General features: G+C 40.9%; 1 protein-coding gene across 9 annotated transcripts in view; it reads left to right on the forward strand.

Moving 5' to 3' along the window:
* Window positions 1–2,046: 2,046 nt before the first annotated feature.
* The window catches only part of LOC110536043 (transcription factor 7-like 1-A), a 46,686-nt gene continuing 28,241 nt past the window's right edge, over window positions 2,047–20,491 (forward strand). For 4 of the 9 annotated variants that reach the window (XM_090190659.1, XM_090190660.1, XM_021621552.3 and 1 more), the window contains exons 1-4: window positions 2,098–2,206; window positions 2,452–2,992; window positions 3,161–3,233; window positions 3,339–3,466. Coding sequence is in view for 7 of the 9 variants with exons in the window: in XM_021621552.3 (XP_021477227.1) it covers window positions 2,807–2,992; window positions 3,161–3,233; window positions 3,339–3,466 (387 nt within the window). In the remaining 2 variants the exon portion in view is untranslated. Of the gene's footprint in view, window positions 2,993–3,160; window positions 3,234–3,338; window positions 3,467–20,491 lie in introns of all 9 variants that reach the window. The other 5 variants (XM_021621555.3, XM_090190661.1, XM_090190658.1 and 2 more) reach the window with 4 other exon arrangements.

Below are 20,491 nucleotides of genomic sequence, written 5' to 3' on the forward strand. Positions count from 1 at the left end.
ATGTCATGCTCAGCCTAGAAAGATGCACAATTTCCAGGGCTGTATTTTTTTGTCACAGAAGAATGTGGGTTAGGTAAAGATTGCCTGTGGCAGGTAGATGCTATAACATTCATGCACAGTGACAGGTATCCCCCTAATAGCAATCATTTGACTATTTTTCTTCTTTGCCACATTCTCTGAACTGATCTGATCTGATGTACAAGTAACAGTGACAGCTATTCCTGATTCATAATAGATGATGATCGAAGGGGTGTGCGTTTTTATCTTGAATTACAATTTTAAAAACATATTTATCTGGGATCTTTGGGAATATAGCACAACTCGTTGGAAATATATAAGATTAGTAGAATAATTTCAGTAAAAATGTATTGGGTTCCCGAGTGGCGCAGCGGTCTAAGACACTGCATCTCAGTGCAAGAGGCAGCACTGCAGTCCCTGGTTCAAATTCAGGCTGCATCACATCCGGCTGTGATTGGGAGTCCCATAGGGTGGTGCACAATTGGCCCAGCACCGCCAGGGTACGCCGTAATTGTAAATAAGCATTTGTTCTTAACTGACTTGCCTAGTTACATTTAAAATATATATATATATATTGCTACTACTTATATTAGCTGCAGCAGGCAAAATCCCTCAATATTTATTTTTTATTTAACTAGGCAAGTCAGTTAAGAACAAATTCTTATTTACAATGACGGCCTACCAAAAGGCCTCCTGCGAGGACGGGGGCTGGGATTAAAAATGTAAAATATAAATATAGGACAAAACACACATCACGACAAGAGAGACAACACTACATAAAAAGAGACCTATAAGACAACAACATAGCAAGGCAGCAACACATGACAACACAGCATGGTAGCAACACAACATGACAACAACATGTTAGCAACACAACATGGTAGCAACACAACATGGTACAAACATTATTGGGCACAGCCAACAGCACACATGGCAAGAAGGTAGAGACAACAATACATCACGCAAAGCAGCCACAACTGTCAGTGAGTGTCCATGATTGAGTCTTTAAATGAAGAGATTGAGATAAAACTGTCCGGTTTGAGTGTTTGTTACAGCTCGTTCCAGTCGTTAGCTGCGTCTTCATTAGTCAACATCACAAAACACATGTAGATTCCTCTCAATGGTACATCCAAAAGCCCCAACTCAATGCAGAGGGCATCAAGCAGGCAATGTTAGTGATATGACCAGGACAGTCCTGTCTGGGTGGGAGGGCTGGGGATCCAACCTCATATAGTGAGAGGATTTTTATTACCAAGCCAAACCTAAAGCCCTGCAAACAGACCATGTTTATCCCCATGATGCTGGGCCTTGCCTTTCCAAGTGCATTGTTCCAAGAACACACACCAACACACATTTAGCATGGCAGCGTGTAATTAAGACTCTTTTACTGAGCCTGTCATTATCACATGGCTGTAGGCAGCATGGCTGCTGCTGGGTTCACAGCTTGGACGGGAGATAGGGCTGCATGGGAACACACAAGGATGAAAGACAGTGCTGCTTCTTCTGGACACAGCAGCACAAAGAAAATATATACACTGTTGTTGGAGGATTAAGTATTTCTAAAGATTACTGCATAGGCTATTATAATAGGAGTTATTATACCCTCCTAGAGAAATTCCATAATATTTGGTTTTCTTGATAGAAAGTCCAACTTCACTCTCTCTGCCAAATTCTGTCAGTAAGTGCACCCTAGAACAAACGTTTATGAATATTACTTTATTTATTTCATAGAATAATTAGCATAATAAATAAGATACAACTAAATGGATTGTAGGCATGTAGCTAGGCCTAATAAACTGTCATTTTAAAGGTCTAAATTAAAGTGAAATACCTATAACATTGTCATAGATCTTGGAAGAATTGTTAGTCACATAACCATCGATATCTTACTGATGTTGAAACAACAGGATACTATTTCAATCTGAATGGTAACTTTGTCATGTATAATATGGTCAAACTGTTCCTTTAAGCATTCCCCGTTTACATGATAAATTAAGTGTCGTTTTTCTCTGCTAACTCCTCCTCTGCATTCTGAACAGGCTGCGCTTTTACTTCCACTTGAACAACCAAGTAGTTTTTGAGCGCATTCCCCGTCAGCTAATGTGGAGGGAAACACCTCGGTCGACCTACCCGAAAATATCGATTTTGCACCGGATATAATTTCAGTTCATGTTTTGAACTTACGAAGGTTAGTTATAACAAGGTAAACTTCCTCGAACTAAATATAGTTTTGGTCGAAACTATATTTACTAACGAGAGAGTGACCTGAAAAAAAAAGCAATAGATGTGGTTCGAGTTCCATGCTTATAATAAGACATATTTTGTCTGTCGAATTGTAACTCACGTATGGATGGATTTTAGGAGGTGAAATTGGACGTCAGTCTTCAATTTCAATTGGTTCGTACCCAGTTTGTTTGCCTGTGTGCGTTTCAGGAAGAATATCGAAGTTGCATTCTTCAGCACCCATACAGAGGGAGAGTGGGCTACAGGTAACCGACTGGGAAGAGTGAAGAAGATACTTTGCGAAATTGTTTTATCCGGATATTGACGCCGAAATTAAAACAGTTGTATTTGGTGGATTATTGGAGCTCATCATCATGGAAAAGTGGGAGATTCAGTATATCAAAATGGAGATGTGAAAACGTGGCATTTGTTTTCACACTGTCAGTGTTGTTTATACTACTGCGCAAACTGGACTTTTCTTCTTTGCAAATTGACTATTTCGGATTGTTGGAGCGATCGCGCCTTCTTGCCAACTTTATCAGGGAGAAACTTTTTTATCCACAAAATGCCACAACTTAACGGAGGCGGCGGCGATGATTTAGGGGCGAATGATGAAATGATATCATTCAAAGATGAAGGGGAGCAAGAGGAAAAAATATCCGAAAATGTATCAGCCGAGAGGGATTTGGATGATCTGAAGTCTTCTTTAGTAAACGAATCGGAAAACAACAGTAGCTCATCAGACTCCGAGGTAAGGACGTTGCAGTGAAGGGTGATCTACTGAACAGCTTGTCCTAAATAGGCCACATACATCACATTTCAAACAATATTTTTCTGGTATGAACGTATTGCTGAAATAGACGAGCCTACAATAACATGTTTTCCCTTCTTGTTCTGTGTGTGCCTCTGTCCTTATCAGCAAGCAGAGAGGCGCCCTCAACCAAGACCAGATTTAGACAGTTACGAGAAAACCAGGGATTACTTTAGTGAAGGTAAAAACTACCTCTTGCAATGCTGTTGCTTAATATATGTTTAATGCATTACCTTTACAGTGATGTCCCTTTTTCTATATTGACTTCCATGCTCTGTCCCTACAGCATTCAGAAGACAGCAAGATGGTGGCTTTTTCAAGAGTCCCCATTATCCTGGGTACCCGATTTTCATGATCCCAGATCTTACCAACCCCTACCTATCCAATGGGGCCCTGTCCCCTAGCGCAAGAACGGTGAGTGGCCATAACAAAGTCCAGCAAAAGTTACTCTTCAGTGTTGCCACTAATCTGCATCTGCTGTCCACTGAAGGCATGCGTAAAAGTTAATTCTGCATAACCAGACCGCCATATTCCCTTAGTGTGGCCTCTCAAGGAGTAACTAGTTCTTTGTTCTTTGGGGATTTTCCCCCGTCAGCCTTCTGTAGGATACTAACTGCCAATTTAGACTCAATTTCCAATTCTCATGAAGTCCATGATTAATCAAGACATTGATCTATTTATTTAGAGGAGGACGCGTATATATGATATGATAGATATGAGCAGTATCGTCATTTTGTAAATGTGATTCTTCAACTGAAGCTGTGGCACTGGCCTGGTTAGCAACAACTTGTTACATTTCAGTCACTGAGCAGACGTTCTTATCCGGAGTGACTTACAGTTTGTGCGTTCGTCTGAAGATAGGTGGGACAACCACATATCGCAGGCATAGTAATTACACTTTTCCTCAATAAAGTAGTTATCAGCAAAACTCATCAGACTCCAGAACTAAGTACATACTACATTGAGATCCATAAGTTTCAAGCCCATTCAATGTTCCTTAGAGCCCAAATTCAACAATTTGCATAAAACAAACCTTGGCAATAATTTATGGGTGCATGATACCTGTACTCTTAGACACTTGATGCACATGGCATCAGATGTTGCAGTTTAAATACCTGATCAAAACAAGATGCAGTAGGTCACAGTAGTGTCCCATAAGCTATCTTGCTGAATGCCCCTGTTTTCTTCAATTAACTGTCATGTCAGCATTAGCTTTAGACCAGTTATTTACCCAAAATCATATGCCCATGATTTAGAAAGTGTCACCCCCCCCCCCCCCCAAAGAAAATGATGCCTACTGTAATGACATTATTTGCCACAAATCTATTTTCCATATACCACAATATATAGCAGGTTGTGTGGCATATTATGGAAAAACAGTGTGCACTAATCTAATACACTATTACGAGGCCTGCTTATAGGGAAGAATTATGTACACACTTCAGATTTCTGTATGCATTTCATGTAGATATTGTTATCCGTTGTATATAATTAACAGTTAAAGAAAATATCCTTTCTGTGCATCAAATCAACTAAAAAACAATGTGGCTAGCATAAACTTCCCTGAAACACCACCTAATAAAATACTGTTGTTGTTAAGAGCATTTCCATCCCACAATCCTTCTCTCAGCCCCAAAAGCGAGTGATTTGGATGGGACCAGTGAAGCATTTCACTGAAAAGCAATAACCCCCTTCCTTTATCTGCTTTTTTTCTGTCTCCTTTTCACTGTTTCAAACCAACTCTCCCTTCCTCCATGGACCTTCCATTCAATTAGTGAGGTGTTAGTTGACCATTGTTATTCTGAGCAGGCGCTTGATGGCTTCATTGGAGGTCTCCATTGGGGCTCATTAACTAAATGGCTACTATCTACACACAAGGTTCATACCACTGTGGAGATATTTGTTTGTTCCTCAAGTCATGTTTTTAAATTTTTTTTATGAATAGTCAAAATAAAATAGTAGTTTAAGTAGAAGGCCTGTGTTTTCTGCTTGTACTTTCACTCATATGTCCCTTTTTGAAAATGTTCTGGATACATTCAGATGTTTGCCTTAATCTTAGATCGAAGGAACCAAAATTATCATTTTAATAATTTTTGTGGATTCATATCTGGAATTTGGCAATGAGATGAAAAGTTGTTTAAAATTAAGACCATTTTGTTTAGAACATTTTGTATGATCCATGTTTTTGCAAGCAATCCATGCACCTCACTCACATCACAATAATATTAATTGTATGGACAAATATACAATATTTCCCCTCTTGTTGCTTCCTTCTGGATATTTTTCCTTCCTTTCTCCTCCCTTTGTCTTTTGTGTGCAAGTTTACCAAAATGTTAAACATATCCATGGTCAGTGAAATAGTTTTTTCTGGGTGTTTTTTGTAAATGTGCCAGACCCCAAATACTAATGTTATTTACAACGAAAACCAATTCCAGATACAGAAAATTGACTTAGTATTTTAGCATAAATATCCTATTTATTATGTTGAGTGAGGGAAATGATAACATTTTGGTAAACCCTGTCTTGACCTCATGTTGTTCCTCCATGACCCCTCACAAAGCATGCTGGGACCCAGAGCGCTACCTCCCACCATGGTTTTGATTTTGTTCAGAAAAAGAAGGGAAAAAAACTCCTAAACAAAAAGTGAGTCGGGAGGGCTGTCGGTTTTCTTTCTCAATTTCAGTTGCTTTAGGGAGGGATCCACATTCCCTTTAAGTGTACCAATGCTGGAGCTACAGTGAGCTCCAAAAGGATTTGGACAGTCACACTTGTTGTTTTGGCTCTGTACACTAGTACTTTGGATTTTAAATGATGCTATGACTATGAGGTAATGAGGTGCACTTTTTGCACATAGTCTACCCATTTTAGAGGACCAAAAGTATTGGGGAAAAATTCACTGTCTATTAAAGTAGTCAAAAGTTTAGTATTTGGTCCCATATTTCTAGCTTGCAAGGATTACATCAAGCTTGTGACTACAAACTTGTTGGATGCATTTGCTGCTTGTTTTAGTTGTTTCAGATTATTTTGTGCCCAGTAGAAATGAATGCTAAATAATGTATTGTGCTATTTTGGAGTCAATTCTATTGTAAATAAGAATCGTGTGTTTCTGAACAATTCTACATAAATGTGGATGCTACTATGATTATGGATAGTCCTGAATTAATCATAAATAATGATGAGTTAGAAAGATACAGACACATATTATATGCCAAAGACATGCTAGCCTCTCACCGTTACAATAACGGGTGAGGTTAGCATTTTGATATGTGTGCATCTGTAGCATCCACATTAATGTAAAAACGTATTCAATTCTTATTTACAATGAAAGTGACTCCAAAAAGACACAATATAATATTTACCATTAATTTCCATTGGGCACAAAATAATCTGAAACCAAAACAAACAGCAAATGTATCCAACAAGTTTTTTTAGTCACAAACCTGATGTAATCATTGCTTGGTAGGAGTATGGGACCAGATACCAAACGTTTGAATACTTTAATACACATACTGTACAGGCAGTTAACCCACTGTTCCTAGGCCGTCATTGAAAATAAGAATTTGTTCTTAACTGACTTGCCTAGTTAAATAAAGGTAAATGAGGTCCCAATACATTTGATCCTCTAAAATGGGGGGGGGACTATGTATGTATCATTTCAAAATCCAAAGTGTTGGAGTACAGGGCCAAAACAACAACAAATGTGTCACTGTCCCAATACTTTTGGAGCTCCCCCAAACTATAGGGGGAGGAAAGAATCAGGTTAATGGGCAATGTTGAACCCGCTCTGTCAAAGAGCACCACCATGGTAGAGAAGCCACATTGAGACAATGGCTGGCTGGAATACTCTGGATATTTACTGAACAAGTAGTCTTAAACTGTGACTGGTTTACTGGTATTGCCATATGGAGCTGAATAAAACTCACTGCCTGGGACTTAGTAGAAAATGCTCTGACTTTGAATAATCTGATATTGAATTTATAATCTTTTTAGCCTACAATGATAGTTTTTAAAATTGGTATGCCGAGTTGGATACAGCTGCATTTAATGGCAAATACTTGGTCATTGGTCTCTGCTCAAACATTGGGTACACAAGTTTGTTGAACTATTGAGTTCCACAGTAACATTTGCTCTGTACATTTGCTCTGTACATTTGCTCTGTTTACATACCTGCAATGTTTCCTAATTGGTTCGTTAGCTGGAGACTGTGATTGAGATCTCTATACAGGCTCATACCAAAACTTTGTCTTGTTGACTTTGACATCATTGCTCCAGATTGGTCCTCTCCTATGTATATAAATGAAGGGCATAAAAGTTAAGCCTCTCAAACAGAATACCTAATAGCCCTCAAGCTGCAGATTTCAAGTTTTAATTCCAAAGGGGGGGAAAGTTGTTTCATACAGTAGTCTGGTGTTGAAAATATGTTGCTCTCCAGCTCTGAACAGTTACTACATAAAAAATAAACAACAACAACAATGGATTTGGCCTGCAGTGTCTGTTTTTAAAGATGTATATCAGGAATAAGAATAAAACTCAGTTCAGAAGTTCAGAATACCTGTGGATCAGAAAAGGGAACGGAAACACAACCATAGGACCAGTAGAGATGCTTCAACAACTCTGCCTTGCCAATTTTGCATCTCACTTTTAGGTGAGACTGTTAGGGAAGTCTTACTTTTTCTCCCCATGGTACATTCTCTCTCTTGAACAATACTGTCAACAACTCCCCCTTCTGGCCTCCCCGTAACTGGATAAAATAATTGCAAGCTATGTGATGGTCTTTAAATGACTCAAATATGTATTTCTAGGACAATAGGTGGGTATTTTCAATCAATTGATATTCCATGTTTCTAGAAGTAATGTAATACCCAGATGAAGTAAACCGTAACAGCTGAATAAGCGTTATTCTTAGGCTTTTCTCAAGAGACCTGCATGCTTTCTGTAGAGTTACGCCTTGTTTTTACACCCGAGTCCAGTGTTTCTGGTTTCATCTAGTATGGTATGTCTATTGTTTTGAGGCACAACGTTAGAATGTGCATATGACAACCCTATCATGAGCAATGTAAGACACTTTGGCTCTGCACAACACAAATCTCTAGAGGGTGAAGCATAACTGATTTAGTGGCTGTTCTGAGCTGAAATTCCGCTGTAATCCGCTGAGAGTTCAGGAGGAACTTTGCTTTTGGAAAGATGTTTCACCAGACTTTTGTCATGGGTGAGGGCCAAGAAGGCTTCCCCCTGTGAGGTAGACTGTCAGTGTTGTTTTTTTAGGCCTATTGTAGATGGCTGTGATTAGGAACTCTCAGTGAAGAGTGCTGGGGGAATTGTTCAAAACACTAATGTTTATTGGCCCTATTCTATTCCAGTCAAGATTTTTTTTTTTTTTTTTAATTTTAAAGAGACTCCCTTTTTACAATGTTGTATCAGTAAACAGTGAATTATCTCTTGTGTGTGCAGTCTGTCAGGTAGGCTAAAGTCACCTGGATACAACTGAATCAAATGCATGTGTGCTAGTCAATCAGGGAGTGAATGTGCTGCTACAATGTCTGAACATGTCAGTACTGCAATTGCATGCCTCTCTGACGTCTTCCCTTTTCCAGCCTTTTTGGTGCTTAAAAATATGTAGACAAAGAAAAGTAAACAGTGACATTGTCTTGTTGAATAAAAGGGCCTCACCTTGTATAAGCAAACAGTATTCTGGCGCATTTCCACTGAGGATTTACGTCAGTGTTTTACCCAAAAGGCTCAGACTTTTCTGTTTCCATCTACGGGGGCTGGCACCCATGTCTCACTGGGCCATGGCTCCGGCGGACCAGTTTTTCACCTGGGGCCAAAGCCAGACAGGCCACTGGTACTTTTCAGCCATCATTTACATAACAATGTCTAACTATGAACTTTAACACCTTCTCACAAAGCAACTGATTTGATTATGCAGAGGATGTTGATTCTGCTCTTCACAAGTCTCACTGTCAGGCCTAGCTATGGAAACACAATTACACTAGAGTTGACATTAACATAAAACACTGGCAACAAACTGGTGTGGGGGTAAATCGGAAGTGTGGCATTTGTGTGGAGTTGTCTTTTAATCAGGTAGAACACTGCCTTTTCCACTCACCTTGCAGTCCCAATGGTGGAGATGGAGGGGTGTGGTGAGGAGAGCAGCAGGGGAGGTTCTGTCTGTGCTCTGCTACAGAGGGAACAGTGTCCAGAGCTCTCATTCTGACAAGCCTCGATGCTGTGTGCGACTGCTGAAAGTAATCTCGATGTAAGCTTGCAAATATTTTTTTAACCAAGGACTGTGTAAACAGAGCAACATTTTGGACTAGGTTTATGTTTTGGAAAGGATTTTTTCTTCTTCAAAGGCAAACAAATCTACATCAATTTAGTGGCAGCATTTCGATTAAAAAAGATTGCATGCGCCCTCAGGAACGTCAAGGCCTGCAAACATCTCGCCTCTAAAATGGTATACAGTATTTGTCATAAGTGGGCTTACTGCTTGCAATGGGTAAATGAAATGTCCTACAAGTTTATTTGGCTAAACTAAAGGAAAATAAGGTTCTGTGTAACCGTGTTCTACTAACACTTTTTAATATCCAGCTGTAACCCAGATTAAAGTTCTGATAGTGCCTTCAGAAAGTATTCATACCCCTTGACTTATTCCACATTTACAGTCTGAATTCAAAATGGATTAAATATATTTTTCACCCATCTCCCCCATAATGAACAAGTTTTTAGACATTTTTTCAAATGTATTGAAAATGAAATACCTCATTTACATAAGTATTCACACCCCTGAGTCAATACTTTGTTGAAACACCTTTGGCAGTGATTACAGCTGTGAGTCTTTCTGGGTAAGACTCTAAGGGCTTTTCACACCTGAATTGTGTGGAAAGCTCAATTAGGTTAGTATTATGGAGTAACTACCATGTTGTTGATCCATCCTCAGTTTCCTCCTATCACAGCCATTCAACTCTGTAACTGTTTTCAAGTCACCGTCACCCTTGTGGTGAAATCCCTGAGCGGATTCCTATTTTTTATTTCATATTTTATTTAACTTTATTTTTTTATATAATCAGTTAAGAACACATTCTTATTTACAATGACAGCCTACAGTGGATTAACCACTTTGTTCAGGGACAGTGACATTTTTACCATGAAAGCTCGGGGATTCGATCCAGCAACCTTTTGGTTACTGGCCCAACACTCTAACCACTAGGCTACCTGCAGCCCTCTCCTTCCTCTCTGGTGACAGAGTAAGGAAGGACACCTGTATCTTTGTAGTGACTTGGTGTATTGATTCACCATCCAAAGTGTCATTAATAACTTCACCATGCTCAAAGGGATATTGAATGTCTGTTTTTTTTATTTGTAACTATATACCAATATGTGCCCTTTGCGAGAAAATGGATAACCTCCCTTGTCTTTGGTTGAATCTGTGCATGAATTTCACTTACAGATAATTGTATGTGTGGGGTACAGAGATGAGGTAGTCATTAAAAAATCATGTTAAACACTATTGCACACAGTGAGTCCATGCAACTTATTATGTGACTTGTTAAGCAAAGTTTTACGACTGAACTTATTTAGGTTTGCCATAACAAAAGGGTTGAGTACTTATTGACTCAAGACATTTCAGCCTTTCATTTGTAATTCATTTGTAAAAATGTCTAAACATAATTCCACTTTGACATGTAGGCCAGTGACACCAAATCTCAATGTAATGCATTTTAAAATCAGGCTGTAACACAACAAAATGTGTAAAAAGTCAAGGGATTCGGATACTTTCTGAAGGCACTGCATGTCCTAAAGTCTGTATGAAAACCTTTCTCTAGTAGGCGTACCCACCCCTTCTATAGTAATTGAATGAAAAGAGTACAAACCACTTTTAACACTATAGGAACTTGGTTTTACACTTGAGAGATGAGGCATTTGCATTTGTTTTGGCATTAACATTTCTACTGATTACTTCATGAAGTGGTGAAGATGCTACTTAGGTCATTGCTCTAGAATCTCAGCCTACCTCTTTTCCGGTGTCTCTGGGAGGAGGGATATTTCTCTGTATTTCATCTTTCAGACTCAGGGTTGTTCATGTACAGTTCATAACAGCACTTGTATTGAAGTGTGTGTGAAATGGTGCCAGTCCTGGTTTCTATTCCTCCCTCTTTGGTCTCTGTGGAAAAGCATGAGCTGGCTTCAATTCCATCCGCCACCCCTCTCCTGCTAGCTCACCACCTACCCACCAACCCTCCCGACTGCCATTAGAAATTCTGTTTATAGCACTCGCTGGCTTCTCAAGAGCAGGGCCCATCAGGAGCATCTCAGCACCCTTTGAGGAAAGGATAACCCCCCCCCCCAGCCACAGACTCCCTACGTTCTGTGACATCAATGAATCCCTTTGAAGTGCCAAGATGAATATGTGTGCAAATGTGTTTTTATCAATTTATTTATCCCAGATATGTGTTTTTCACATCCATTAGGTCTGGCCAGAACTACTTCAGAGTTTCAGATGTGGTACAGTACTTTTCTTCATGAAAAAAATCGGGACTACTTTTTGTTGAACTTGATAGATCTGCCAGCCAAAGCATGAATACCTTTCAAATCCACATTGAGAGTGTCTGTTTTACTTGATACAGTATGTAGAAATAACATGTTTGTAAAAAATAAAAATTATATATATATATATATATTATACACACATATAACACAAACTCACTGTGCCTACTTTTACAGGTGTAAGTAAGGAGCTGGTTGACAGGCACCTTAGATCGTAGCGCATTACATGCATGTCGTTTTTCATCACAAAATGGGCGGCCTCTTGTAGTACGTAGGCCTGCATACGGCACTCAAATTTTGCATCGCATTATTCCTTCCTTCGGGTAGGGGCAGTGTGGTGAAGATGAGGCTGAACCAACTCACTTGGTTCATTGATCGGATCTATATGCATCAAACTGGCAGTCTATTTTGCATTGATAACCAAATTATAATCTCAGCGACTGTTTTAAAACAATAAACCAAGCAACATTATAGCCTTAATAGAACCCCCCCTAGTTTAGAAGCAATAATTACATGATTGTAGGCTATTTTGAAAGGGTAAAAACAGCTGTAACTATGTGCTGTATTTTTATCTGATGCATTCAAGCAGCATAGCAGGGCCGGCAGGTAGCCTAGTGGTTAGAGCGTTGGGCCGACTCGAAGGCTAATCGAACTGACTTGCCTAATTAAATACAAAAATATCAAACTGGGATGATGTAGGTTACACTGGCAAGTATAATAATATTTTCCAGGGCATATTATTTCACATGGGGGAGATGTGCTAAGATAAAAGGCTAGCTTGCTTGCTGTTTTTAGCCAGCTAGCTTGCAAGCTGCTAGCGGAGTAGCAAGGTAATGTTAAAAAAAACAACTACACTTTCATTACATGTAGTTATTATTTAAATATGCAGTAGGTTTTCTTTAAAATAAGTGTACAGTGCTGGTAATCTTTCCAACGTGAGAAGACAACAAGAATCTCTGCTATCGCCCCTTTGTGAATTTTGCTATTTGGGAGTCTAGAAATGCATGGACCGTTGCGGTAACGGGTTAACCAAAAGATGTGCATTGTTCCAAAAAACAGACCACCCAAGCGCACACATGGTAAATGACGGTGTGGTCTGTGGATCGACTGAATAAGTGTAGCAAGTAAGTGTTTATCACATTTAAAAGGTGAGATGTGTCAATGGCTTGAGTCAATGTAATGTTGCGGATCAGTAAAGGGATAGTTCGGGATTTTGGCTCTGAAGCCCTTTATCTACTGCCCGGAGTCAGCTGAACTCCTCTGTCCAGTATGAACCAAGTTTGAGGTAGTTTTGCGAGCAAATGTTAACTAGCGTTGGTGCAATGACTGGCAGTCTACAGGAACAGCTTCCCATAAACTTCCATTTTATTGTGCTAACGCAAGTTGGGAACTTTCTTCACACTGAATGCAGAGACAAATGGTATCCACAAGTTTATCTGCTTCTGGGGAAGTAGATTTAAAAAAATCTCGAACTATCAATTTAAACCCCAGCAGCAGGTTTCAGGACATCAGAGTGTGGATCATGTATGCCTGTATGCCACTCAGTCCACATAATATAACTTCAACACTGTCACTGTGAAGGCAGTTTCCTGACCTCCCCCATGCCTAAAGGGAAAAGAGCTCTCAACATACCACAGGCTGTGTGGTGTACATGGACAGCACTCTGTTAGCAGATGCTCTTATTTTTCTAGCGTATTCGGGATGGGCCGTCATGGGGCTCAGAGAGCCAGATGAGCTAAGGTAGAAGCAATGCAATTTGAGTCTCGGAGACAAACTTGTCAACTTCGGCATGGAGGTAAGGGCTAAGCCATGACACCACCATCGTGATATGTGGAATCCTCCCCTAAACAATGGAGCTCCTAGCAAGGCCATACAGCTGTTAATTGTATTGAAAACAAAATGGTTGTCATGACATGAGCAGGAGGTTGTGGAGGCTGGATAATATATCATGTTAATGCCAGCATGTCTCATGCTCACTAATGTCTATGGTCTCCGGTATTAGGAGTAAGCCTCCGTTTAGGAGGGAGTTTGGCTCCCTGGTTTTATCAAGGGGTCTGGGTAATCAATCTGCCTCCCAGGTGATTGGGCCCTGGCTGATGGATGGGGATGGGACACAGTGACGGCACCACTACTCAGGGCTTTGGGATTCCTTCTGTATGTGGTCCTCATGTCGTGGAGCCCCGTTTTATAGCACATTAAGTAACGTTAGCTCTCTTAAAGTGTACACTAAAGTCCTCACTCCACGCTATAAAAACTGATTGTACAGCAGGAAGAAAAAAATCTGAATAGGTTTTCATCAGTATGGTATTCCAAACAGCTGGTTTTAATTTAAGCTCTGCAGGAGACAGAGGGAGCTGAGAAGGGAAGAGGAGAGATTGTTGATGAGATGTGGTGGTGGTGGGAGCATAAACTGGGGTAGATATGGGCCTTTCTATTCTTTTGGTTGTTATCCTGAGGTCGGCCAGCTTCCAGACCTTGAGGCCCTCTTATCTGAGGGATTCTCTCCCCCACAGAGCACTACTCTGCTGTGGACCAGAATGCATTGCCCTTCCCTTGCAGGCCAATCAGACAGCTGCATGATACTATCAGATCGTACAGTTCTAGATTCCTTGGTACTCAGATATTAATCTGGTTTCACCTAAGTTCATATGAAGGCCATGGAAATGCTTTCTCTGGGTCTACTCTGCAATCTTTACTTCCAAGAACGCAGGGTACAGTAAGTATAGTAACTACAGGTAGGTTCTGAATCTGCAATAGGTAAGCAGCTTGGTTTGAAGAAATCAACTGTGGGAGCAATTATTAGGAAATGGAAGACATACAAGACCACTGATGATCTCCCTCGATCTGGGGCTCCACGCAAGATCTCACCCCGTGGGGTCAAAATGATCACAAGAACAGTGAGCAAAAATCTCAGAACCACACAGGGGGACCTAGTGAATGACCTGCAGAAAGCTGGGACCAAAGTAACAAAGCCTACTATCAGTAACACACTATCCCACCAGGGACTCAAATCCTGCAGTGCCAGACGTGTCCCCCTGCTTAAGCCAGTACATGTCCAGGCCCGTCTGAAGTTTGCTAGAGAGCATTTGGATGATCCAGAAGAAGATTGGGAGAATGTCATATGGTCAGATGAAACCAAAATATAACTTTTTGGTAAAAACTCAACTTGTCGTGTTTGGAGGACAAAGAATGCTGAGTTGCATCCAAATAACACCATACCTACTGTGAAGCATGGGGGTGGAAACATCATGCTTTGGGGCTGTTTTTCTGCAAAGGTACCAGGACGACTGATCCTTGTAAAGGAAAGAATGAATGGGGTCATGTATCGTGAGATTTTGAGTGAACCTTCCATCAGCAAGGGCATTGAAGATGAAACGTGGCTGGGTCTTTCAGCATGACAATGATCCCAAACACACCGCCCGGGCAACGGAGTGGCTTCGTAAGAAGCATTAAGGTCCTGGAGTGGCCTAGCAAGTCTCCAGATCTCAACCCCATAGGAAATCTTTGGAGGGAGTTGAAAGTCCGTGTTGCCCAGCAACAGCCCCAAAACATCACTGCTCTAGAGGAGATCTGCATGGAGGAATGGGCCAAAATAACAGCAACAGTGTGTGAAAACCTTGTGAAGACTTACAGAAAACGTTTGACCTCTGTTATATACCCTTTGTTGGCAATGACAAAGTATTGAGAAACTTTTGTTATTGACCAAATACTTATTTTCCACCACAATTTGCAAATAAATTCATAAAAAAATCCTACAATGTGATTTTCTGGGTTTTTTTCTTCTCATTTTGTCTGTCATAGTTGAAGTGTACCTATGATAAATTACAGGCCTCTCATTTTTAAATGGGAGAACTTACACAATTGGTGGCTGACTAAATACTTTTTTGCTCCACTGTATAATGCCTGAAGGGGTGTGCTATATGGCCAATATACCACAGCTATGGGCTTCTCTTAGGCACAACCCAATGCATGCCTTATTGCTATTATAAACTGATTACCAATGTAATGAGAGCAGTAAAAATACATGTTTTGTCATACCTGTGGCATTTGGTCTGATATCCCACGACTTTCAGCCAATCAGCAGTCAGGACTTGAACCACCCAGTTTATAAAAATACATGAATGGGTATCTTTCCAGGATGAGTTTAGTGAGCGGAGCAGCTGCTCTTCTTGTTGAAGTTGTAAATCAGTTTGTCTCCTTCCAGAAAAGCAAATCCCCATAACGGTGCTGTGGCTTTGCACTGCTCGTCCCGGCTCAAGTCTCCTGATAAGGGATGTCGAGACAGCACATTGCACCTGCATTCATTCTACAGAAAGGTCCTAGATGCCACATTAACACAGATGGATGAAAATGTGTTTTCTTGGGCATACATAAGTGTTCCTCGGTTATAAATTGTACATACCTAGGTGATTACATGACACTTCAAAACAAAAGCATATAGGTGGAACAGCAGTTTTGGACCGCCAGCTCTGCATATTGTGACAGTCTGTCCTAGGAGCACAGCTGATGGATGCTGACAGAGCTTTCGGTGTAACGCCATAACGGAAATGGTTATTTAGTTATCATTCAGCTTGTTGATGTGGATGATGTCCTAACATGCAATTCTCTATTGCCCCTGGGTGCACTTTAGCTACCTCCACATAACCCCTGTAAACCAATTGTACTTGTTAAGGAGTCACAATGTTCTACAGAGCGTCAAATTTGATTAAAGCCAAAGCGAAGACTTGAGTAATCTGAAATGTGTAGCTTCGTTGTCTCCACCTAGACTTATGGATCCAGTTAGTCAGATGAGATGTGTGTATATTTTATGTATGTATATATTCTTAATTTTTTTTAAAACATTTTTTTTTACAGCTTTTCATAGTTTGATTTGTGGTTTTATGGCCTTTCATGGCATATTTAAAACCATGATGCACTGTTCTACACACCGACGAACTCCAGCTGAGATCCTAAAGCATCGGTTTCAAGTGATACTGGGATTTTTCCTTCTGCCTTGGATTGTCCTTGTGATTCCTTCATTTGACACTTTTCCATATTTGTCTTCAAATATGTTTTCAGAATTTTTAAATGGTTGTCCCACTAGCATGATTGATCAATGGTATACTAAAGAATAAGACTTGAAATGTGTTCTAAAAAACATATAGTGTGGGGTCTCTATGTTCAGTTGCAATATGGCCGACTCTTTGGGATGCACACCCCTCTACACCTCCACTGGCATAATCCCTCATCAATTGACATGCTTTGATACAAAATCCTTACAAATGTGAATGACTTATTTGCTGCATAGTCAGACCAGCTAGCTACATTTAAAAAATAGCTCTAATCAAGCCTATATGACATGGAATAGTCCAAGGAATCCTTTTGTTTGATTTGTACATGGGCTGGAAAGGCCTGCTATTGGAAATCCCTGAAGCAGGCTTTGGGGGCAAGTCTGATTCTCGTGTGAAATGGAAAGGCTCTATAGCTGTGGGCTGAGTTGACTGGGGCTGTATGGGTGTTGGCAGGGGGAGCGCTGTTCATGAATAGGGTCTTTGACTACCTCAGACCTGCCCTGAAAGGCAGGACAAAGACCCTAGGGCAACGGCTTAGAGCCTCACAGCTGAGCTACAGAATGCTGCCTTCACCCAGTCTTCCTCCCTCCTTGCCTGATTTAAATACTACAGTGGCTTTAAGCATTCTGGAGACCAAGGCTCACATCTCTTCTATACGCCATATTCTCCAACTTTCCCCAGTGTTTTTGTTTACATCATGCTAATGCTAGAAGGCTATTTACATGAGCTATTGTGTTGAAACCTTTTGGAAGAGTGGTGAATAATCTTCAGTGAGCTCCTTATAAACAGACTGGGAATTGTTTGTTTCATCTTTTATTGTATTTTTCAGTAATGTGTTTTGCCATGTTATTCTGTTCTCCCACCTCCTCCTTTGCTAAAATTCATATTAATCTGGGTTTAGCAAAGCCCCTCGTTAAACATGTATTAACACTAGCTCCATGGAACCCCCCTCCTGCTTGTTGTTGGTAATCACAGCTAAGCTTGGCGTCAGGCGGGTGAAGTCGTTCATTAGGGAACAGTTTTTGTTTGTTTTCGTATAATATGGAGGCGTTGGCAAATAAATGAGATGAAGACTTTAACCTCAAATTAGTTGCTTGCTTCGTTATTTTGATTGAGCTGTGTGCTACCCCATGGTTTAAGACATAAAACAACAAAAAAGGCACTAAGTCTTATCAGCAGAGTTAATGGGTCAGTTCAGCCCTGTCCAGACACTCTCTCCCCATAGGGTCTCCTGTTTCAGATGTCACTCAGAGCTTTGTTTGCCCCCCAGGGTGAAGGGTGAGAGGTCAAGGTTCAGGGCCAGTTTGCTGAGTGGTCACCAAAGCCCCGGGTTCACTGAGCACATCCGTTCCCTTTTTCACACCAGCCCTAAGATATGAAAAGAGAGGGGGAAAAGCCACACTATTCTTTTTTTCTCATCACAATCTAAAATTCATTTTCAGGTCTAATTCATTGATTTGATTATGGTGGCTAAATTCTTTCACATGGGTGCAATGACATTGGCTTAGAACTTGTGCCTGAGACATGAATATAGCGTCTTATTGCAAGCTAGGCTAGTACCATTGTATAAATATGATTTGTTCAAAGACAAGATTAGTTTTTTTGCTAGAGGCCTGCTTTGCTGCTCTCCTTCAATTACCTTTCATCGCAATACAAAATGGCATTTTGATTTACTGAGCTTTTTATAAACGTCTGACTTATTATTTGCATGTGAAAAGTCATTGTGAGGTTTACGCAAGAACACTTCGTCTCGAGCATCTGTCAAGATCAACAATCCTGTTTTGCACCTCAGCAAAACTTCCCACCCAACATATAAGACTCCCAGCATGTTTGTCCAAAACACCTCCAGAGTTTGCGAGCCAAAGACCTCACCCTCGTTAGCCCCCACCCACAACTCCAGTCTCTCTCCGCCCCACCACCACCCAACAAATGACCTCCAGTCAGGTTTATTATGCAGTTTCACACAGACCAAAATTGCAGCTGCATGGCGAGCAATCTGGATCACATTAGCTCAGGCGCTGTGATTTATAAATTGTTTCTCAGGCCATAAATCCCTGCTGTAATTGTGCACAAGCTCCCCTCTCCCTTCTCTCCCCCTTCGTTCCTCCATCAGCTCCTTCTCCCCCTCTCTATCTGACACACACAGCTTACAGTGCTCAGGTCATCTCTAATTGTTTGCAGGAGTGAGCACTTTGGATTTGGAAGAAGTTGTTGCATTGTGAAGTGGGAGAGAATTGTTTTGTTTTTAGGAAAGACTATATCAAGACTATTTTTTTTCTCCAATCTCAACAAAACTACTATGCGAGCTGAACAGTATACGCAGTATTTCTAGTGGTGATTGGTGATTTGTGGAGAGTGGTTGGTGTTCAGGTAGGTCTGTGGCAGCATGGTCTTGGCTCCGCTTTCCTGAACACTCAGTGTAATTGATAGGGGCCTCCCCTTAGCTCTGCCCCTGCCTGGGAATCTGATATTTGCTGCAGCCCCTGGTCATAATCACCTTTCCCCTCTCATAAGAATGTATTCAGGTTGAATGATAGTAATATGCAAAGACTGGAATATTTTTTTGAAATTGGCAAGGTTAACCATGAGTTGGTGTATGGATTTCTATCAGGGTTGGGGTCAATTTCATTTAACTTCAGTCAATTCCGGAAGTACACTAAATTCCAATTCTCTTGAATGCTTTTTAGTTGGAGTTTGGTTCACTTTCTGAATTGACTGGAACGTAAATGGTATTGACCCCAACTCTGATTCAATGTCATTCCATTGACATTTAGTGGCCCCCATTCTCCCTGATATCATGAAAATCTCCATGATATCATTGGCATTCATCAGGACTCTTGGCTAGCATTGTGCCTTTTGGTACTTCCTATAATCCCTTTCAGATACAGATCATTTGATTTAATTTGACATGGCATTTATTATCCGTAAAGATTTTTTTTCTTTCTTTAAGCTCACTGAATTTCATTCTCCTCCCTTTTTCGCCAAACACTCCGGAAAGTATTTGTTCCAGAGGTTTTTCCTGAGTGTTGACAGGGACTGAGCGGTTCTTGTGTGCTCAGGAAGGGGAAGGTTCCTTGCATATGCTTACTACTCCGTTGTTTTGCTCTGACGACTTGGTGAACCTTGAAGAGGTAGAGGACCTTATGACCCAGGCTCGTTTTGCTCCGTGTCCCTCCTAAAGATTGATGTTTCTGGAATCGGGACTGTCAGGCAGGGGACAGGCAGGGTGATTTCCATTGGCCTAAATTCTTCAGAAATGTCACTTTCTTTGGAAAGTGTCATTTTATATATGTTTGTACTAGTGAACATTTGAATATTTGTTTCCTTTATTTGGTGCATTTTTACACATTTTGATCTCTAAAAAGGTGAATCAGCAATAAGGGCTGACTTTGTTTGATTACTCATTTTTATGTGAATGTTTTTTTTAAAAGTCCAAAATGCTGCCATATTAAACTTGAACAACTTAACTCTGGCTGCAAGTTCAGGCATGCATACCCACAGTGTGTGTCAGAGAGAGACTAGGTTAGCAGTGGGGTGAGAGGGGTGTCAGGCAGTAAAACTGAGATGAGGCAGGGCTGAGACTTCAGGCCCTGAGATTTGTGCCTACTCTCAGTGCAAACACAGGAGGCATCTGCAGGCAGCTGTGTGTGGGGGGAGGGGCTGGTGCTCGGGGCAGGGAAGGGGGGGTGGGGGTGGGGGGGGGGGGGGGGGGCTGCAGAGTGAACACAATCAACCCTCTGTTTTCATAAGACTTGTGGTATGTGAGAGCAGAAACAAATGTGTTTAATTTAGGCCCTTTTTCTCTCTCCTTCTCCCCAGCACCCCACCTAACCACTCCTCT

Source organism: Oncorhynchus mykiss, chromosome 11 (assembly GCF_057628025.1).
Source record: "Oncorhynchus mykiss isolate SJ-2025 chromosome 11, ASM5762802v1, whole genome shotgun sequence".
In the NCBI taxonomy this organism is placed as follows: Eukaryota; Metazoa; Chordata; class Actinopteri; order Salmoniformes; family Salmonidae; genus Oncorhynchus; species Oncorhynchus mykiss.